At 42.0% G+C, this 23223-nt stretch overlaps 1 protein-coding gene across 4 annotated transcripts in view; it reads right to left on the bottom strand.

The window, feature by feature from the left end:
* dhx38 (DEAH (Asp-Glu-Ala-His) box polypeptide 38) overlaps window positions 1–23223 on the bottom strand; it is a 144522-nt gene that overhangs the window by 57131 nt on the left and 64168 nt on the right. For all 4 annotated transcript variants that reach the window (XM_041190904.1, XM_041190901.1, XM_041190905.1 and 1 more), the window contains 6 exons: window positions 23060–23170; window positions 15895–16011; window positions 14102–14209; window positions 12841–12953; window positions 11825–12033; window positions 10228–10382 (listed from right to left, as the gene is read on the bottom strand). In XM_041190904.1, coding sequence (XP_041046838.1) covers window positions 10228–10382; window positions 11825–12033; window positions 12841–12953; window positions 14102–14209; window positions 15895–16011; window positions 23060–23170 — 813 coding nt within the window. The remainder of the gene's footprint in view (window positions 1–10227; window positions 10383–11824; window positions 12034–12840; window positions 12954–14101; window positions 14210–15894; window positions 16012–23059; window positions 23171–23223) is intronic.

Raw genomic sequence — 23223 nt, 5'->3', positions numbered from 1 at the left:
CAACAGAATCAGTGTGTCTTACAAAGTAGGTATCAGGTTCCCTTTACTAACAAACTAACAAACAAATAATTAGCTGACGTGGTGAGGGATGTCACAAATTTGGGAAAAGGAGACGACACTCCAATCACGTTTGCATCGGAAAAACAGAGTAAATGCCTGTATTGATGCAGAACATGTAAAAGTGTTGTTGGCAGCCCTGAAGCCAGAGATACTTAATGGTGTATAAAGAACGGTTCAGCGAGAAGGGTGGAATTTGGAGGCCATAAGGAATGCAATTTTGCAGGGCCTTGGGCATACTGTGGGGCCCATATGAATAAGAGAGCAATATGAAACAGAATCCAGGGAAGCCCCCAGAAGCACTCGTGAACTGAATATGGCCCGTTTATGAATGGAACCAAAGTGCAGATTTGAACGGAGATAGACTTGATGGGAGCCTCGCAGACATTGCCTGCCAACATTGATATCAAAAAGTCTTCCAGTCATCAAGACCCAGTTCAGTGCCCAATTCAAGACCTGACTGGGGACCAAACTGATTAGGGAATGTAATGGAGGGTGACCCTCATTTTTGAGGCAGGAGGTCATTTTGAGGTAAAGAAAAAGGCTGGGGATGCAGCAAAGACAAAAGGGAAATTACATGAAGTCAAAGGGCCCCCAACGGATGACATCCAGGATAAGCGTTGGAAACAGGAAAAGAAAAACATTCAGCCTCAAAGAGGTACGAGAGTTATAACTGCAAGGGAGTTGGCCATTTTGCTCGACAGTGTAAAATAATGAAAGAAGGGAGCACAGGAAAAGTTCCAGCCCAAGCAATCCTTTGGGAATAAGATGATGAAAACTTTAGTAAAGGCACTCCAGAAGGTGGCAGTGTCAGGCATCATACATACTGCTACCCAGAGAGGGGGTATGATAAAGATCCAGAACTCCCAATGAGTGGGCTGTGCACAGCCTGGCTATTTGTGCTCGCTTAAGTATGATGAATGGGGCCAACCTTGTGTCTGGGCAGAGGGAAATAGGGGTGTTACCTGGTGGATATGGAGGCTTCTTGTACAAAGGTAGATACCCTGGACCCAGTGCATTCACCTTGGTCAAGAAAGACCCTGTTTGTACTGAAGGGATTGACTTGGCATGAACAAGCAGCGGATGTATTTAAACCTCTAGATTTACAGGTGAGGTCTTGAAAACTGAATGGAAATGTTTCCTCCTTAGACGGGGTCAGCCTAGAGTAGGTGTTTTGGAATCCGATTGGACATTGGCGCACAATATAATATCAGACATGGATAGTAGCTGCTTGTGGAGCAGTGCAGAGGAGGTAAGTGAGAGGAGTGTCTGGGTGATACAGCAAAGAAAAATGAGATGGTGTGTGCCGTCTGCACAGTAGGGAGGATTTGATTGAGAAAAATTATGGGATAAAGCACCAGTGTTCCAAGACATACTTTGTCAAAACAATGAAGCATTCACCTCGCACAAGCACGACTGCGGAAGTGAAAGTGCAACCACAGAAGCAGTATATCTACCTACTGGAAGATGAGCGGGACCCTGTGAGGGCAAATAACGTCCCTGGTAGAACAGGAGTTCTAGCAACCCATACTGACTCATATGAATTCTATCTGGCTGGTGAAGAAACCATACAGGTCACAGAAAACGATCATTGACTATCGCACATTGAATAGAAAAAGTCTGCATGTGCAATCACTGTTGAAGCAGTGGCAGATTTGATCGCAACTAAACCTAGTAGCACTCAGCTTTTCATGGTGCTGGACATTTCTAACAGGTTCTGGTCCATACAGTCACAGGGCTTCGCTGGCTGGGCCAGCATTTACTGCCCATCCCTAGTTGCCATTGAGAAGGTGGTGGTGAGCTGCCCTCTTGAACCGCCATAGTCCGTGTGGTGTAGGTACACCCACAGTGCTGTTAGGAAGGGACTTCCAGGATTTTGACCCAGTGACAGTGAAGGAACAGTGATATATTTTCAAGTCAGGATGGCAAAGGGACTTTGAGGTGAACTTCCAGGTGGTAGTGTTTGTCATGAAGCTATTAATGTATATAATATTACTGGAAAATATTTTTCTTTAAAATAGAGGTTTAGTCTATGGGTGTGTCTTAATTGGATTAAAGCCAGCTTGTCTGGGTGCTTTGATATGTACAAGTTTTGAGCTGTAAACAGAGAGGTAGAGTGCATTTGCAATTTTTTGAATAGCGCATTCAAGAAGTGGAGTGAAAACTGATGCCTATCTAGCAGATATCAAGTAATATGTTTATATTACTAATAAAACTGGTACTATGAAAGGCGTTTCATTGTTAGAAGGCAGAGTTCAAAGTAGCTAGTGATACAATGAGAATTTACATTCAATGGGGGTGGTAGTTTTAACTTTAGCAGTTTTCGGGTGTGCAGAGGAGAAGCAATGTGAGATGAAAAGGCAGCTGTAAGCCTCCAACTGGCTCCACAGGAACCAAAGTGAAAAGAACCTCATTTTGAATTTGTACGGTAAAAATGCTTTGCCTGGTGTCCTGTTAAGTCTATGGGTTGCTGTGGCCTTAATGGGGATTAGTTTGGGAATTTGTTAGAAGTTATGATAGTAGTAAGTTGTAGCCATGTGTATATATATATATATATATATATATATATTATAAGCTGTGTGCATTAATAAAATGTTTCATTTAGTTTAATGTAAAATCTTGAGAACTGGTCATCTGATTCCTGAATTTAGAGTTGCATCTCAAACATGACACTTAAAATTATAGGTTATGACAGTTGTTTAAAGTTTCCCTCTGGGAATTTTAAATAACTCCGCTACACCAACTTCATTGTCATAACAGTATTCCTATCTATCTGCTGCCCTTGTCCTTCTAGATGATAGAGGTCATGGGATTGGAAGGTGCTGTCCAAGGAGCCTTGGTGAATTCCTGCAGTGCATCTTGTAGATGGTACACACTGCTGCTACTGTGCGTCGGTGGTGGAGGGAGCGAATGTTTGCAGATGTGGTGCCAATCAAGCAGACCGTTTGTCCTGTAGAGTATCAAGCTTCTTGAGTGCTGTGGGAGCTGCACTCATCCAGGCAAGTGGAGAGTATTCCATCACACTCCTGACTTGAGCTTTGTAGATGGACGACAGACTTTTGGGAGTCAGGAGGTGAGCTACCTGTTGCATGATTCCTAGCCTCTGACCTGCTCCTATAGCCACAGTATTTATATGGCTAGTCCAGTTCAGTTTCTGGTCATTAGTAACCCCCAGGATGTTGACAGTGAGGGATTCAGTGATAGTAATGCCATTGAACATCAAGGAGCGATGGTTAGATTCTCTCTTGTTGGAGATGGTCATTGCCTGGCACTTGTCTGGCACGCATGTTATTTGCCAGTTATCAGCCCAAGCCTAGATATTGGACCAAGAGATATTTCTCAAAAGGATAAGAAAAAGGGAAATCTAGAGGAAATTCCTGTTGTCTATGAAGACCGGGATGGAGGGTGGACACCCTGCAGGCCTCTGTCGAGAGTAATGACACCACTTGGGCCTATGACTCATGCTTAAACAGGTCACTGCATGCATTGACGGTAATATGCGTGGGGCACTGATTGTGTATTGTGTGGGCAAGCAAGGCTCGGTTGCGGTAAGATTGAAGTAACTGAACACCAAAGTTACGATGATAGGAATGGTAAACTCGTTGAGGGAAAACAGACAGGTGTTTTGTTAGAGGAAAGTTTGGGCAGAGGACAAAGGGGTCTGTGCATGAGTGAAGATTTTTGCAGATGGTCGTAGCGTAACTGTTAGCCCAGAGGGGCTAAATATCCGAACCCAACCTAAACAACCACTTCCCAGGGAAACAGGTCCCAAGGATCAATTATGTCACACCTCAACTCGAGGAACAGTGAATGGTTTGGTCGCTGTCTCCACCCGTCTGGTGTTGTATCGTAATGTTCATCATGAGATAATCCCTGTCATGTAGAACCTCACTGATTTGGGGCTGCTGCAGTTTTGCAAAAGGGAAACTCAGCGGCTGATGGAAGCCTTAACGCAGGAAGTGGCGCAAGATTTTTGGACCTGAAACAGTGATAGTTACGGGCCCATAGTGATGATTCAGTGTACTCACATTTGGGAAAAGATGACAAGTTCCAATGTAAAAGACATGGCCACATTGTGAGAAATGGGGTTGTCCTGGTTAATAGCATGGATTTAACAGCCGTGAAGAAAATGAGGGATATTAAGTCACAAATGAAATGGATATTACAGGATATGAATACCAACCAGGATCAAGGACTTCGTGAGGATCAAGTTATGACTATACATTTTACCAGATATAGTAACACAATTGGTAGATCATGCATCAAAAATTAATGTTCTGATTACAGAAGGCTGGAATGCGTCCACCGAGGCAGCACAAATTGATCTATGCATGATCCTAGTTAGTACAGCAAACACAGGAAAACTTAAGATTGGTTGAGGAGGAGAAAATTCCCTTGTGGACAGATACACCACCTGACTGCCATGGCGAGGTATCACAGTAACACTTCTACATACAAGTAAAGGAAACTGACACAGATCTACCTGGTAAAACGGGAATGCGCGTCAGCTTCTAATTTTTTTTCTAATCATTCATGGGATGTGGGCTTCGCTGACTGGGCCAGCATTTATTACCCATCCCTAGTTGCCCTTGAGGTGGTGGTGAGCCGTCTTCTTGAATCATTGCAGTCCGTGTGTGTAGGTACACCCACAGTGTTTTTAGGAAGGGAGTTCCAGGATTTTGACCCAGCGACAGTGAAGGAACGGCGATATATTTCCAAGTCAGGATGGTGAGTGACTTGGAGGTGAACCTCCAGGTGCTGGTGTTTCCATCTATCTGCTGCCCTTGTCCTTCTAGGGGGTAGTGGTTGTGGATTTGGAAGATGCTGTCGAAGGAGCCTTGGTGAATTCCTGCAGTGCATCTTGTAGATGGTACACACTGCTGCTACTCTGTCGGTGGTTGAGGGAGTGAATATTTGTGGCTGTGGTGCCAATCGAGTGGACTGCTTTGTCCTGGACGGTGTCCAGCTTCTTCATTGTTGCGGAAGCTGCACTCATCCAGGCAAGTGGGGAATATTCCACCACACTCCTGACTTGTGCCTTGTAAATGGTGGACAGGATTTGGGAAGTCAGAAGGTGAATTACTCGTCTCACAATTCCTAGCCTCTGACCTACTCTTGTAGCCACAGTATTTATATGGCTAGCCCAGTTCAGTTTCTGGTCAATGGTAACCCCCAGGATGTTGATAGCAGGGGACTCAGTAATGGTCACACCATTGAACATCAAGGGGCGATGATTGGATTCTCTCTTGTTGAAGATGGTCATTGCCTGACGTTTGTGTGGCACGAATGCTACTTGCCACTTGTCAGCCCAACCCTGGATATTGTCCAGGTCTTGCTTCATTTGGACATGGACTGCTTCAGTATCTGAGGAGTCGCGAATGGTGCTGAACATTGTGCAATTATCTGCAAACATGTTGGAAGGAAAGTCATTGATGAGGCAGCTGAAGATGGGTGGACCCAGGACACTACCCTGAGGAACTCCTGCAGGTATGTCCTGGGGCTGAGATGAGTGAACTCCAACAACCACACCATCTTCTTTTGTGCTCGGCATGACTCCAATCAGCGGAGAGCTTTCCCCTTGATTCTCATTGGCTCCAGTTTTGCTAGGGCTCCTTGATGCCATACTCTGTCAAATGCTGCCATGATGTCAAGGGCAGTCACTCTCACTTCACCTCGGGTGTTCAGCTCTTTTATCCAAGTTTGAACTAAGGCTGTAATGAGGTCAGGAGCCGAGAGGCCCTGGGGAACCCAAACTGGGTGTCAGTGAGCAGGTTTTTGCTAAGCCAGTGCCACTTGACAGCACTGTTGATGATCCCTTCCATTACTTTACTGATGATCGAGAGTAGACTGATGGGGCGGTAATTGGCCAGGTTGGATTTGTCCTGCTTTATGTGTACAAGACATATCTGTTTCCACATAGCCGGGTTGATACCAGCATTGCGGCTGTACTGCAACACCTTGGCTAGGGATGTGGCAAGTTCTGGAGCACAAGTCTTCTTTACTATTGCCGGAATATTGCCTGGGCCCATAGTCTTTGCAGTATCCAGTACCTTCAGCCGTTTCTTGGTATCATGTGGAGTGAATTGGCTGAAGGCGGGCATCTGTGATGCTGGGGACCTCCGGAGGAGGCTGGGATGGATCATCCACTCAGCACTTCTGGCTGATGATTCTAGCAAATGCTTCAGCCTTATCTTTTGCACTGCTGTGCTGGGTTACTGCATCATTGAGGATGGGGATATTTGTGGAGCCTCCTCCTCTGGTGAGTTGTTTAATAGTCCACCATCATTCATGACTGGATGTGGCAGGACTGCAAAGCTTAGATCTGATCCGTTTGGTTGTGGAATCGCTAAGCTTTATCTATCACTTGCTGCTTATGTTGTTTGGCATGCAAATAGTCCTGTGTTATAGCTTCACCAGGTTGACGCCTCATTTTTAGGTATGCCTGGTGCTACTCCTGGCATGCCCTCCTGCACCCTTCATTGAACCAGGATTGATCCCCTGCCTTGATGTTAATAGTAGAGTGGGGGAATCTGCCAGGCCATAAGGTTTCAGATTGTGTTTGAGTACAATTCTGCTGCTGCTGATGGCCCACAGTGCCTCATGGATGCCCTGTCCTGAGTTGCTAGATCTGTTCGAAATCTATCCCATTTAGCACGGTAGCAATACACACAAGATGGAGGGTATGCGAAGGTGGGACTTCATCTCCACAATGACTGGGCAGTGGTCACTCCTACCGATACTATCATGGACAGATGCATCTGCGGCAGGCAGGTTGATGAGGATGAGGTCAAGTAAGTTTTTCCCTCTTGTTGGTTCCTTCACCACCTGCTGCAGACGCAGTCTAGCAGCTATGTCATTTAGGACCATTTGGGAATACTTTGGGGATCTTGTACTTTCCCATGGTTCTGAAAGAGGAGAACCTCACCCTCGTGTACCATTGAGAGAACGCTGGAGTAATACGGGGGAACATGCAAGTGAAGTACAGTCAACACCACACTTCCTCGTAATCAATGGTGATATATTGACAGGAACCAAGATCCATGGTTATAAAAGGCATTGGCAGACTACTGTCTGTCCCCATAGGATCTTGAGACATGATATATTACAGAGCATGATATTAACTGTACTGTAAAAGTGTTGCAGGAATACTAGTGCATATCCAATCTGCATATCAAGGTGCAGGGGAATATTGTGTAACGACAAATGAGAAACAATACCATTCTGGGGATATTATCTGCCCAGCCAAATTTAGTACTTTCTGGTTACTCCACTAAAACCTGTTCAATTTTGTGTTCAAGAGTTAATCAATATCCACCAACATGATCGGGTTACTAATAAGATCAAGATTGATCTGTACAAAAATGTTACCAAATTTTGTTACGAAACACCCCCTCTCCCAGAACACCTGCTGCACTTCGAAACGATATTGGTCTGACTAGGAAACACTATTGTCAACTTCAACAGCATATGGAGTTAACCAGAACTCGTATTAACAATCTGAATTCTGAATCCTTTCCGGTCTGAAATTTGGAATTAGAGTATGAATGTAACTTCATTCCTTGGTACGGATCATTTCTCATGTCTTGGCGCTGGTCCTATCGGTAATGGTGGCATAACTACTGATTGATCTGGCTGGGTGGGTGAAGAAGCGTAGGGCTAAGATAATGACCATAAGATGTAGGAGCAGAAGTAGGCCATTTGGTCCATTGAGTCTGCTCCGCCATTCAATGAGATCATAGCTGATCTGATAATCTTCAACTCTACTTTCCTGCCTTTTCCCCATAACCATTGATTCCCTTACTGATTAAATATCTGTCCATCTCAGCCTTGAATATACTTAACAACCCAGCATCTACAGCTCTCTGCGGTAAAGAATTCCACAGATTTACTGTCCTCTGAGAGAAGAAATTCCTCCCCATCTCTGTCTTAAATGGACAACCCTTACTCTGAGACTATGTCCTCTGGTCCTTGATTCTCCCACAAGGGGAAACAACCTCTCTGCATTTACCCTGTCAAGCCACCTAAAAATCTTGTATGTTTCAATAAGGTCACCTCTCATTCTTATAAACTCCAATGAGTACAGGCTCAACCTACTCAACCTCTCCTCATAAGAAAATCCCTCCATACCCAGAAACAACCTGGTGAACTGCCTCCAATGCCAATATATCTTTCCTTAGAAAAGGGGACCAAAACTGTCCATAGTATTCTAGGTGTGGTCTAACTAGTGTCTTGTATAGTTTTGGCAAGACTTCCTTATTTTTATACTCCATTCCCTTTGAATTAAAGGCCAATATTCCATTTGCCTTCCCTATTATCTGCTGAACTTGCCTGTTAGTTTTTTGGGATTCATGCACGAGGACTCCCAAATCCCTCTCTGCTTCCGCTCTCTCCATTTATTTAATATTCAGCTCCTCTATTCTTCCTGCCAAAGTGCATAACCTCACATTTTCCCACATTATATTCCATCTGCCAAATTTTTGCCCACTCACTTAACCTGTCCATGTCCCTCTGTAGACTCTTTGTATCATCCTTGCCACTTGCCTTCCCACCTATTTTTGTGTCATCTGCAAACTTGGCGTTAGTATATTCACTTCCCTCGCCTAAGTTATTAATATATATTGTATAGTGTGCGGGATCATCAAGACTCGGTGTACAAACATATCAATAACTCTGAAGGTGCCACTTAAAGGACTAACAGAGGCACCTCAGTGAGACTGGTATGAATATGCTATTAGATTTATTTAAATTTGCTGTGGAGCTGAGTTGAAAATTCTCAAAACATGATACCACGCACTCCAGAAACCAGGGACTGTTAATCAAGTCATTCAAAGGGATTGGGCACAAGAGCAGCTGTTATGCAGTCAAACCAATCACAGAATGCCAAATCAAATAACTCAGATGGGTTGAGCACAAGAGTAGTTGCCATGCAAAGTATAAAATTAGGATAAAAACCCTCATAGAGATGGTGCCGTCAGGAGTAAAACCATCAACAGGAGAAATTCCCCTGGAAGCGGATTGGTCCTAATCAGATCAGATCCAATCTGTCTGCAGTCAACCAAGTCTGACGAACTAGAGGTGACTGTATGATTTAAATCACTCTGTATTGTTTTCAAGTTTAAGTTTTTGGCAATAATGCTGTTTGATTTGTGGTGAAATTGCATCAGTTGTGATTCTCAATGTTTCAGATGTTACAGGGTGGTTAAAAGAATAGCACAGAGAATGGCTCTGATGTCTAGATTCCATGAACTTTCTTTTTCATTGCATTGACTGAACTTGTATTGGTGGAAATCTGAGTTTTCGGCAGTCATTACACAGTTCAACTATGTTTGGTCCTCCTGCCAGACGTTAACATGCACAGCTGCCAAAATATGATCCTCACTGACGTATCATTTCTTGGATAATGAGGAGCATTTCACTCCTCTCCCTTCATATTTCCATATTATTGCAGGAAATTTCAACATCTTTATGCAAGCCAGGCTGACTTGTAAAAGATGCTTTATATTTCAGCAACTTTAACCCAAAAACTCAAACCATTTTCTACTCCTTTGCTTTGGTTAAATATCAACATTAGAGTTGAATAGTGCAATAAATTTTCAATAAAACTGACAGAAAATATGTTGTGATATGGTACTTCATTGTTTGTCATATTTTAACATGACTTTAACAGAATGGTAGCCCTATTTATGCAATGAAATCATATGGGAGCTTCCATTAGAACAAAAATTAATATGTCTTAAGTATCAAATAATCCATCTGACTGCACCTCACTTTCTGTCCCTTAATCTGATGCATAGAATATTTCCCCAAGGCAGTATTATCCCCAGCTTTTTGTTGAATGCCACAATCCTAACAAACATCTTGCTAAAGGTTTACTTTAAGGAATTCTGCAATCTGCAGTACCATAGAATGATGCAAAGTCTGCAGCTACACAGCTGAGTTCCTGATCAGAATCATAACATTTTGGACCATTGTTCTATAGAGTCCACACAGTTCAACTACAGGAAGGGGGAGAGAATAACACCACTGAGTCAATAATAATTCTATTTTGATTTTAAAAATCAGAAATGTTAATAGTGCAGTGTTAAAAGCAACACTGTGACACTTGCAATCCTGGTCATCACTATTAATCATAGTACAAATAAAATCTCAGCAAATAAGCCTCACACATACCTTTGGTCGATAGAAGATTGCAGGCACTGAAAGCATGGAAACAATGATGAGGACATCAGCACTGCAGCTCATGTCACATGATACTATCAACATCTTTGAGAGTGCAGGGTCTAATGGGAATTCTACCATCATCCTTCCAGTTGGAGTCAGGCTGCCTACAGAGACAACACAAAATCCAAAAAGCATTGAGGATATTATGGAATATTAAAACTAGTGACTTTCATTTGTTCCTAATGGGTCTAAAATAGATTGACCAGATCAAAAGATTGATTACATAATCTCTTTAGTTAAGACATTTACTGTTCTAATAATTAAAATATAAAATATTGAAAAATAAGTTGATTGGACAATGCAGTAGCACTCACTGTTGGCCACAGCAGGAACAGATGTAGATTTGAGTTTCCTTCGCTCAGTTCCTGATTCAGTTAGGGATACATCAAACACCACTCAATACATCAGAAGTTGGCCAATCTGGGATGAGCGAGTTCATCTTCTGATCCCTCAAATTTTCTGCACCAGCGAAAGTGCTCAGATCATGAGTGCAATGGAATTCTCATCATGCAACTGCATAGGTGCAGCTACAGTTGCACTCAAGAAACTCTGCATTCTTAATTTGTGCCTCATGCCACTGGACTTAGTATCTAACTTCTCTGTCACCAGTTCAGTAGCTGCAGGATGCACTGCAGTAACTCACTTAAACTTATTTTAACACATTTTCCAGCTTTTTTCACCAAGGACAAATGCAGCAAGATCATATGCACATCATGATATCAGAGTTGCTTTCCAAATTACACACTAGATATGTTGTCTTTCCTTCTTCATCCCTGGGTCAAACCCCTGTAATTCTCTACCTGTGCATTTGGGAGCACTATCACCACAGGACTACAGTAAGTAAAAAGCCAACCTATCAACAACCTTACGGTAATTTGGGAGAAATAAATGCAACTTTGGCACTGTCACCAAAGTTTAAAAAATAATCAGTTAGACCCTTTTGATTGATTGTAGACTAGCCCGTATTCAACCCATTTGTAGCTAGATTCCTTTGGACCTTTGGCTGAAGCCAATGCATGTTGTTTGAAGCCCTTAGGAAGACCTGTTGATCCCAAGCCTGGAGTTCGTCATTGTCTACCCAACTCAATATATAATAGCAACACACACACTTGTTTATTCAAAGGACAATAATCATTTGGGATTTTGTACCAGGTGAGGCTGACAAGTCAGTGGCATTATGGGCATTCAAAATGTAGTTGGATGCCGGGATGGGCCATCTGCAGATTTATAAAACCAGCCTTGATGGACTGAATGGTCTTTCATTATCCTTTACTTTTTTTATGATGTAGGGCCTGAAGAGTATTTGGAGTAATTTGACTGACAATATTTCTTTTTCAAAAGTTGAAAGCGATACAATTCTAACATTTTATCCCTGTATGCAAAATGTTAGGTTCAGAAAAAACTTCTAAATACGCTTCCAAATAAGCTCGAAAGAGTCAAACGGACTCAAAACGTTAACTCTGTTTATCTCTCTACAGATGCTGTCAGACCTGCTAAGTTTTTCTGGCATTTTCTGTTTTTACTCTAAACACACTCCTCCAGTTACCTGTGTTGTCAAGGGCACCCAGGATCCAGAGTTGGTACATAGAATTCAGCATGTTATCTTCAGGTGGTGGGTCCATAAAGTGGAACTGGAGTAGGTCTTGCACACCCAGTGATTTAAGCAGCAGTACCACATTAGCTAAGTTCGTCCGCTGAATCTCAGGAACAGTGGTGGTCAGCATCTCATTTTTATATGCACTTTGCGTGTACAACCTGCATAATTTAATAAACCAATCTATTATATCAAGGGAAGTGAATGTACATCTCTTTATTCATACCTTGAAATGTTGTTTTACACAACTTATATAATTTATAGCTGTATGACTTCACAGTTCTTTATGGTCAAATTTAATAATGTTCATAAAATTAAACTGATCCATATAAAATCATGTTTTCAGTCCATTCAGTTTGAGGTCTATATTAATACTGGAAGTTTTAAGCAAAAGTAAAAAGATTGCTTTCTATTTCTGTAACGTTCATAGGACAATTTGTCAATTACAAAACTATTCTGCACCTTAGTAGATCAGAACAAACTTCTTTTTAAACTTCAGTATTAAGCAGGTCATAAAGGTCAAACTTAGAGGGCAGTGGTCTCAACAAAATGTTAATTTGGGAGAGCGGAGTACTAGTAAAACATTTTTGAGAAGAGTTTTCCATTCTCTTTAGTTTATACCATCATTACTTATGTCGTTAAATAATTGAACAAAATTGTTAGTTTTAATTATAGCTTTATTCTATTAAAAGAACTTATTTGAAATAAAAAGAACTTGAAAAGGTTTTCTGCCCTGCCTCACCAACTTTCTTCTACTCTGAAGAGGTTGATTTCTACCAACCAAAGACTCTGGTACCTAACTCAGGCTCTCATTTCTATGCTTCTATATGGATGTTGGCAGGCTAAACAATTGTGAGTGGGCATCATCCAGCATTCACAAGTGTGCACAATGCAGTCGTAGTCACTGGATATCTTTCAAGGAGCTGGAAATGCACTTAACAGAAATACAGAAAATTACTTGTAGTTACCTAAAACATTGGCCTGGACCTGTTCGCCCAGCTCGACCTGCACGCTGATTGGCATTAGCCTGGCTGATTGGATAAATCTGAAGAGCATCCATACCCATTCTAGGGTTAAAAACCTGTTCAAAAGGTCAAACATGAGGCAAGAAACATTAAAGCAGTGCAAAAAATCAAGACAGACTATATGTATGTGTAACAACAAGAAATGTATTGTTCTTGCTTTGTTTGAGTGGGAGAGATTGAGAAGTTGTGTGGTATGCTTTACTAAAGTAGCAGTTGTTTTTGCCTTGGGTAATATTACTGGATTTTTATGGTTAAAAATCTATAAGGGAGCTGTTGCCAAGTAGTTTATTTGTGTGTTTTGACAAAGTAGGTTTTTTGGAGGAATATTTCTGAAGACTGTTTAACTGTGTAATTTTAACCTTGTGTGCTTAATTTTTTTTCTTCTTGTTAAAATATCTTCTAATTTTGAAATCCTAAATGCTGCTGAGAGTCTATGTTTTAGGGATCAGTAGTTTTCTCCTCATTTCCAAAATACAAAAAAAGAGTTATGATCAGTAAGATAAGTTTCCCTCTGGGATTTGGCTTGCTTAGTGAATAACTTCTGCTGCGGTCGTAACACAAAGTCACTTTGAGAAGCTTTGGAGAGATGGCAAAAGTCTGTAAGGTAAGTGGGTGAGAGGGTAGGGTGGTGAGTGAGGGGGTAGGGTAGTGAATGGGGTGGTAGGGTGGGTAGCAGGTGGGTGAAGGGGTAGGGTGGGTGGCAGGTGGATGTGGGGGTAGTTTGGGTCAGTGGGGAGTAATCGGGGGGATCCAGTGGGGTGTCGGGGGATCAGTAGTCTAGTTATGCAGGAGTTAGAACAGGTTTTAATCCTTCTAACTTTTCCTAGGTAAACGAGTCAGAACTGTCCGAAGTCTCCAAAGTTTCGGAGGGTTCTAGGTGTAGAGGAATTGCCCATTGGAAGTCCAAATTTCCAAGCTAATTCCCACATAGTCAGTGCGTCGGGGCTTCCGAGGGTTCCCCAGCGCATCTTGGGGGTACCTCCTGGGTACGACTATCTAGGGGTTGGACATTCTAGGTCAATACTGTAAACTTAAGACTAAACTGAAAAAATTATTAAAAATTAGTATGGTTTACCCTTTGGATAACATTTTTCAAGAATGCAATTTCAAGAAAAAAATAATTCCTTCTTGTTAAAATAATTTTATGCTCCTTTAAATCCTGTAGAAATGTTATCAAATCTGTACCATATTAACATGTTCTTACTTTCAGTTTGCAGTATCCTGAATCAACAACAAACATGATCCCATCCACAGTCAGTGATGTCTCTGCAATGTTTGTAGCCACAATGCACTTTCTGATTCCATCTGGAGCCTTGACAAAATGAGAAATACATAAAAATAAGCAGGCACCACTGTCCTCTCCATTGATTCCAGCTTCCAGCCTCCAGTTCTGCCTTCAAGGACTTATCTACAGTCTACTCTTTTCATAGGATGTGGGTATTGCTGGAAAGGCTATCTTCAATTGCCCTTGAACTGAGTTAGGCCATTTCAGGGGGCAGTTAAGAATCATCTGGATCTGGAATCACATGCTGGCCAGATCAGCTAAGGACAGCAGGTTTCCTTCCCGAAAAGATATTAATGCAACAATCAATGATAATTTCATTATGATGATGAATCTTATAATCTCATGATTGAGATTAGCTTTCAATTCCAGATTTTATTAATTGAATTTAAATTCTACCAGCTACCATGGTTTGATTTGAACCCATGTGCCCTAGGCATTAGCCTGAGCCTCTGGATTACTAGTCCAGCGACATTACCACTACACCACCGTCTTCCGTCCAACATCAACTAACAATTTACACAACTATTTAAATATCAACTATTACAATCACTGCCACTCTTCTGTGAACTGAGTAATGGATGTAATTCTCTCTCTTCCTTTAGCCTCCTCTCTTTACTTCTGAATCCAAACTACTTAAACATAAAATAAAAATATAGGTAAACTTCCTTTTCAGCTGAAAAGATTAAAAATATTGAAGAGAACTAACATTCCAGCAATTTACACACTCCAGAAATCAGAAAAAAATCAAGATTTTGCGGTATTTCCTAAACAGAAGTGGCATTCAAATTTAGTGTATTGCTGAATTGGAAAATAGTTCTTTCCCCAAAATGTATGAATTTAAAGTTCGCCTTTGCAGTTACATTTACTACCAAAATAAATATAAGCCAAAATCAAAACGTTTAAAAGAAAGCTTTATCACACCAGGAAGCATAAATCCCTGCACAAGCACAAATGGCTGAAGAGATTTAAGCAGTTGACAATGATGGAACACTAATCAACGTCAACGGTCGTTCTATGTAATGGAAGAAATTAAAATAACAAGGCTGATCTTTTTATCAACACTATAATGCTACCACAATATCCAAATGTCACCTCATTGGCTGCATTTTTTAAATTATTTATTTTTAAACTTTTGATTACATATTATATAGGCATGAAACTTAATTCTCAGTCCAGCTATAAGAAGAAAAGTTAGTTCTCCTGAATATTTTTAATCTTTATAGCTGAAAAGGAAGTTTACCTATATTTTTATTTTATTTTTAAGTAGTTGGATTCAGAAGTAAGGAGAGGGGGCTAAGGAAGTGAGAGAATGACATCCATTAAGATAAAAGCAAAATACTGCAGATGCTGGAAATCTGAAACAAAAACAGAAAACGCTGGAAAAGCTCAGGTCTAGCAGCACCCGTGGAGAGAAACAGAGTTAACATTTCAAGTCCATATGACCCTTCTTCAGAGCTTCATTTTTTGTTTTTGTTTTGAATTATATCCATTGCTCAGTTCACAGAAGAGTGACAGTGGTTCTAATAGTTGATAATTAACAATCTGCAAAAAAATACCTGGTATGAGTGCAGGATTCCCACCAGCTCGCCAAAAATATTCAGCATAATTTGTCTTCTAGCTTCCTCTTGTGGGGTGAAATTTATAGCTCTAAGAGCTTAGAGTTTGGATTATGCAAAATATTACATTTTGTGAATGAAAACACTTAGGTATACCTTTTGAAAAATCTTGGCCTGGAGATCAGAAGGCAGCTGGGAATATATTGGTAACACAGCAAGTTGGGGAGCATTTTCCAACTCTTCTAGTCGTTCCACTATCTGATCACAAGTCACCTAGATGGAGGGGACACATCTTAATTAGAACAAAACAGTAGTTCTGAGTATTAATAAAATAATCCTCATGTGCTTTACTTCAGGATCAACAATTTAGTCCACAGGTAGATTCAAATCCTCAACAAAAACAAAAACAGAATTACCTGGAAAAACTCAGCAGGTCTGGCAGCATCGGCGGAGAAGAAAAGAGTTGACGTTTCGAGTCCTCATGCCCCTTCGACAGAACTTGAGTTCAAGTCCAAGAAAGAGTTGAAATATAAGCTGGTTTAAGGTGTGTGTGTGGGGGGGGGGGCGGAGAGAGAGAGAGAGAGAGAGAAGTGGAGTGGGGGTGTGGTTGTAGGGACAAACAAGCAGTGATAGAAGCAGATCATCAAAAGATGTCAACAAAAATAGTGCAAAAGAACATATAGGTGTTAAAGTTAAAGTTGGTGATATTATCTAAACGAATGTGCTAATTAAGAATGGATGGTAGGGCACTCAAGGTATAGCTCTAGTAGGGGTGGGGAGAGCATAAAAGATTTTTAAAAAATTTAAAAAAAAAAAAATTTTTTTTTAATTAATGGAAATAGGTGGGAAAAGGAAAATCTTTATAATTTATTGGAAAAAAAAAGGAAGGGGGAAACAGAAAGGGGGTGGGGATGGGGGAGGGAGCTCACTAACTAAAATTGTTGAATTCAATATTCAGTCCGGAAGGCTGTAAAGTGTCTAGTCGGAAGATGAGGTGTTGTTCCTCCAGTTTGCATTGGGCTTCACTGGAACAATGCAGCAAGCCAATGACAGACATGTGGTCAAGAGAGCAGGGTGGAGTGTTAAAATGGCAAGCGACAGGGAGGTTTGGGTCATTCTTGTGGACAGACCGCAGGTGTTCTGCAAAGCGGTCACCCAGTTTACGTTTGGTCTCTCCAATGTAGAGGAGACCACATTGGGAGCAACGAATGCAGTAGACTAAGTTGGGGGAAATGCAAGTGAAATGCTGCTTCACTTGAAAGGAGTGTTTGGGTCCTTGGATGGTGAGGAGAGAGGAAGTGAAGGGGCAGGTGTTGCATCTTTTGAGTGGGCATGGGGTGGTGCCATAGGAGGGGGTTGAGGAGTAGGGGGTGATGGAGGAGTGGACCAGGGTGTCCCGGAGGGACCGATCCCTATGGAATGCCGATAGGGGGGGGTGAAGGGAAGATGTGTTTGGTGGTGGTATCATGCTGAAGTTGGCGGAAATGGCGGAGGATGATCCTTTGAATATGGAGGCTGGTGGGGTGATAAGTGAGGACAAGGGGGACCCTATCATGTTTCTGGGAGGGAGGAGAAGGAGTGAGGGCGGAAGCGCGGGAGATGGGCCGGACACGGTTGAGGGCCCTGTCAACGACCATGTGGAAAACCTCGGTTAAGGAAGAAGGAGGACATGTCAGAGACACTGTTTTTGAAGATAGCATCATCGGAACAGATGCGACGGAGGAGAAGGAACTGAGAGAATGGGATGGAGTCTTTACAGGAAGCGGGGTGTGAGGAGCTGCAGTCGAGATAGCTGTGGGAGTCGGTGGGTTTGTAATGGATATTGGTGGACAGTCTATCACCAGAGATTGAGACAGAGAGGTCAAGGAAGGCAAGGGAAGTGTCAGAGATGGACCACGTGAAAATGATGGAGGGGTGGAGATTGGAAGCAAAATTAATAAATTTTTCCAAGTCCCGACGAGAGCATGAAGCGGCACCGAAGTAATCATTGATGTACCAGAGAAAGAGTTGTGGAAGGGGGCCAGAGTAGGACTGGAACAAGGAATGTTCCACATACCCCATAAAGAGACAGGCATAGCTGGGGCCCATGCGGGTACCCATAGCCACACCTTTTATTTGGAGGAAGTGCAAATCCTCATCCTACTTGTTCAAGTAGTTGAGAAGAAAATTTATGGAGGAAGGTTACAACAATCCAATTTGCCTATTTTAACCATGAGGGATTTGTAGGTTCACCTCAGTCTGTCATTTTGGATGCCATTGGATGTCAGCTTCAGACCAATACCTCCTCCAGGTGACAAGATGCCAGCTCTATGGCCAGAGAAAATTCAGCTTTGGACATGCATGATTAGACTCATGCTCAGAGTTCCAATCTCAAGCAGCAATTTATAAAAAAAATAGAGTTGGCTCTTTTCTAACATTAAAAATATTAATTAAATGAATTTGAAATACAGCCCACTATACTCAACCAGAAAACGAGTATGGTCTCCAAATGCCACACAGGTCCCAGACAACCTGACTGCTACTCTGAAGCCACTACATAAGGGTTCCTTGGCTGTGCTTCTTATTCTACAAATTGAATTTATGCAATATAAAGCTATTATTGATGTCTCCACTCATGTACGTGTTAACTATTGTTCCACTTTCCAAGTCAAGCAATAGCATATCTGCAATAAAATCATCCTATTATTTTAGGTTTATCCTCAAAACCAAGGACTCCTTTTCTCAACATCAAATGCCTTCTCCAACCTGCAATCCCATTCAACTCATCTGTAACACCAAGTGCAAGGGATATGGGTTTTGTTACCTTGACTTTATAATTCTCATCCTAGTTTCAAGATCCCACCATGACCTCAACTCTCCCTATCTCTGTAATCTCATCTTGTGCTGCAACCCTTCAAGATCTCTGCACTCCTCCCCAATTCTAGCATTTTGAGCATCCTCAATTTCATTGCTCCAGGCCAATCTGTTATTTTCACAGAGGTAAGTACTTGGACAAATATGAGCTGCTCAGAGAACACTACCATGAATTTGTAAAGATTACATAGCAGCTAACAAATCTAGTTGATCTTTTTGAGGAGGTAACTAACATATCAGAAAGGGAAGTGTTTACATGGAATTCCAGGGCCAGCAAACAAGATTTCATACAAGTGTTTGTTAACAAAAACAAGAGTGCATAGAACTGAAGGCACCCTATTAGCTTGGATAGTGAACTGGTTAGGAGGTAGGAGACAGATTGTAGGGATAATGTGTATGCACTCAAATTGTCAAAATGTAACTTGTGGTATCCTCCAGGGCCCTGTAGTGGGACCACAGCCATATTTATAAATGAAGTGGATAAAGGAATAGAGAGCTGCAAATCTAAGTTTGCTGATAACACTATACTAGGTGACACAGGAAATAGTACAGATGGAAGAAAATGGTAGAGTGGGGGATATGCTGGGCCAAGAGGTTATAGATTGTGCTCGAGTACAATTCTGCTGCTGCTGATGGCCCACAGCGCCTCAAGGATGCCCAGTCCTGAGTTGCTAGACCTGTTCAAAATCTATCCCATTTAGCACAGTGGTAATGCCACACAACACGATGGAAGGGCTCCTCAATGTGAAGGCGAGACTTCGTACCTACAATAACTGTGCGGTGGTCACTCCTACCAATACCGTCATGGACAGATGCATCTGCGGCGGGCAGGTTGGTGAGGATGAGGTCAAAAATGTTTTTCCCTCTTGTTGGTTCCTTCACCACCTGCCGCAGCCCAGTCTAGCAGCTATGTCCATTAGGACTTGACCAGCTCGGTCAGTAGTGGTGTTACCGAACCACTCTTGGTGATGGACATCGAAGTCCCCGACCCAGAGTATATTCTGTGCCCTTGGAGCCCTCAGTGCTTCCTCCAAGTGGCGTTCAGCATGGAGGAGCACTGATTCATCAGCTGAGGGATGGCGGTATGTGGTAATAAGCAGGAGGTTTCCTTGCCTATGTTTGACCTGATGCCAATGGACTTCATGGGGTCCAGAGTCAATGTTAAGGACTCCCAAGGCAACTCCCAGGACAACTCCCTCCCAACTGTAGACCACTGTGCTGCCACCTCTGCTGGTGATGGTGATGGTGGTGTCTGGGACATAATCTGTAAGATATAATTCTGTGAAGATGACTATGTCAGGCTGTTGCTTGACTAGTCTGTGAAACAACTCTCCCAGTTTTGGCACTCGCCCCCAGATGTTAATAAGGAGGACTTTGCAGGGTCAGCAGGGCTGAGGTTGCTGTATTTCCAGTGCCTAGGTCGATGCCAGGTTGTCCATCCGGTTTCATTCCTTTTCTGTGGCTTTGTAGCAGTTTGATACAACTTTTTGTATCAATGGCTTGTTAGGCCATTTCAGAGGGCATTTAAGAGTCAACTAAGAGTGGGTCTGGAGTCACATGTAGGCCAGACCAGGTAAAGATGACAGATTTCCTTCCCTAAAGGGCATTACCAGTCGACAATCGACAATGGTTTCATGGTCATCATTAGAATTTTAATTCCACATTTTTATTGAATTCACATTTATTGAATTCGAACCCAGGTCCCCAGGGCAATACCCTCGGTCTCTGGGTTACTAGTCCAGTGACAATGTCATCGCCTCCCCATGACAGTTTGAGCATGCTAAGTGTTCTATTGCTCCTCTTTTTTGGCAGACCATTCATCAATCTTCCCTAAATTCCTCCACCTTTAAAAGACCCCTCAACTGATCATTTTTGTTAACCCTGTTCTATGTGAAGCATCTCGAGATGTTGTGTTAAAGTCACAAGTTGTTTTGTAGCTAGTATCAAGTTAAAGTGGGGTTCAAGTCCTGAGGAACTGGCCTCATGCTGCTTGCGGAAATTCAATTTAGCCAATGTCATATCTAAATTACATTACAGATCTTTTATCAACACAAAACTGAGGCTCTTTGCACAGACAAAACGAGTACTAACGTAAAAAGGGAGAAAAAGAAACACAAGAGTCTAGATTAAGCTTTCCGTTTTTCAAGGCAGACGCTTGACTTCTACCTGTCAATGAATGGAATAACAATGTTCGGGGTGTTTTAAAGCATTCTGGGATTTAAATGGCAATAATGGCTGTATACATGGCCAGGTGCATAATGTTCATGTAATTCTGAAAGAGAATCTGCAGTTTGCCAACACTCTCAACTGACACTCAACTATGTGACAAGTTTCTTCATTTTTCATTTTGCTTGAGAGTTCTTCTTAGGCAGTCCCTTGGGATCAAGGATGACTTGCTTCCTCTACGATTCAATGGTTTCTGAAATGGCTGATAAGTCCAATGCACTATATGCAGAATCTTCCAAATGCAAGGTAGATGGCACTTGAAGAGTTGGGTGGATGGGTTCTTTGGAGGTTTGGGCACTCTCCTCAATGCCTTGACTTCGTCTTGGCACCTTCCCAACAAAATCTCTCAATGTGTTCGGTGCCTTCCCAAATGAGCCTTCTCCATTTTCGTCAGTCACAAGCCAGGGTCTCCCATGAGATGGTGGGGATGTTTGACTTCTGCTGGAATGCTTTGAGGACATCCTTAAAGCATTTCTGCTGAACTCATGGGAGTCTCATGCCGTAACCAAACTCCAAGTAGAGCAGTTGCTTTGGGAGTTAGACATTAGGCATAGAAATGACATGTTCTACCGAGCGAAGCTGGTTTTGAGTGATTCACGCCTCACCGCTGGATAGGGTGGCTTGGAAGAGGAAGTGGCTGTTGGACCATCTTTCTTGTCACCAGATTTGGAGGATCTTGCGAAGGCACCTTTGATGGTACTTCTCCAGTGCTTTGAGGTGCCTCTGAAGCATATCGGAGAGTGGGAATCACTGCTTCGGTAAACCACTACCTTAGTCTTGGGTTTGAGATCCTCGTCCTGAAATAATCTTTTCCTCAGTCACCTGAAGGCTAAGCTGCAGATTGGAGGCAATGATGAATTTTGTCATCTGTGCCTGCCTTCATCAAGAGGAGGTTTCCAAGATACAGAAGTGGCCCGCATTTTCCAGGATCTCACCACTGATTTTAATCAACAGGGAGAGATGTTTTGCCTCGGGAGTTGGCTGGAAGCAGACCTTAGTTTTAGTGACAGGCCCATTTTCTCATATGATTTGGAGAGGGAGGCAACAATGACCTGGAGTTGAGTTTTTGAGTGAGTGTACATGAGCATCATCTGCATACTTAAGTTCTATGACAGAGGTTGCAGTGGTTTTGGATTAAAGGTGACGCTGGTTGAACAGTTTCCCATCTTTTCTGTAGATTATCTCCACGCCTGTGGGAAATTCACTAGAGGTGAGGTGTAGTTATTACAAAGAGAAAAATGAAGAGGGTTGGTACAAAGACAGAGCCTTGTTTGACCCCAGTTTTCACTGAGATAGGGTTTGTGGCGGTGAGGATCATGACATACATGGAGTAGGCAGAGGATGGTGACAAATTTCTAAGGACAGCTAAATTTGAGGAGAATACTTCTTAAGCCTTCGCAGTTCATAGTCAAAGGTTTTTGAGGCTGAAAAAGACCATGTTCAGCAGTTGGTGCTGTTCCTTGCACTTTTCGTGAATTTGTCACATGGTGAAGATCATGTCTCAGTCAGCGCCTCACTGCTTGTGGAATAGAATTCCACACAGAAACAAAGTACTTAAAGTGGAGCGGATGGAGAATAAAGAGGGAGAATCAAAAGACAAAGAGACAGACACAAGGAACAGATAGAAAGCCAGACAGCTGGAGTAGAGACTTCAGAAAAAAAAAAAAATATATATATATATATTCACAGATTTAGTCATGCACAACCTATCAGACTGTATAGGACAAGGGTGACCTCCTCAATATGCCACATACCTTCATCAAAAAGTAAGACATATTGATCTGCTTTTATTAAGTTATAAATTAAGCCATATTTTTGCAACATTAATACTAAAGTAGACTTACAGTCAACAGTTTTCTCACAATAATTTCAGTGAAAATCATTGCCTAGCATATCCAAAAACAATTTTAAGGAAAAAAATACAGGATGACAGTTGCCTTTTTAAAACACAAAAGACATTTTTATTTGGTCATTAATTTAGTTTATTGAAAGGAAATTTTCCTCCGCTAACTGCCAAATGACCATGACAATGAGTCAACATTTAATCCAGTCAATTTGACAACTATTGGAGTGTTATTCTCCCCAGGCTACCTTTCCACTCGTTTCTTCCAATTGATCCTGAGAGAAGTTATTGTGATTAAAATGCACCCCTTTCTGACTTGCCTTGCATTCTGAGTTTGATAAAGGAGTGAAAGTGAAAAGATTATACTATTTATTAAATGTCTATTAGCTGCACACTCACCTCAATGTCTTCCTGGCCTGGCATAAATATTAATATGTCACCCGGAATAGTTGATAGGTGAATTTGAAGAGCCTGTTTAACACCTCCTTCCACATAATCCTCTGTGGGAGTCTGCAAAAATATACAGAAGCAAAGTACTCCCTTAAGTAGCATATCAGTCAAAG

The sequence above is a fragment of the Carcharodon carcharias genome, chromosome 7 (assembly GCF_017639515.1).
Source record: "Carcharodon carcharias isolate sCarCar2 chromosome 7, sCarCar2.pri, whole genome shotgun sequence".
In the NCBI taxonomy this organism is placed as follows: Eukaryota; Metazoa; Chordata; class Chondrichthyes; order Lamniformes; family Lamnidae; genus Carcharodon; species Carcharodon carcharias.
The sequence above is the reverse complement of the archived record's forward strand: the minus strand, read 5'-3'. Positions and strand labels throughout refer to the sequence as shown.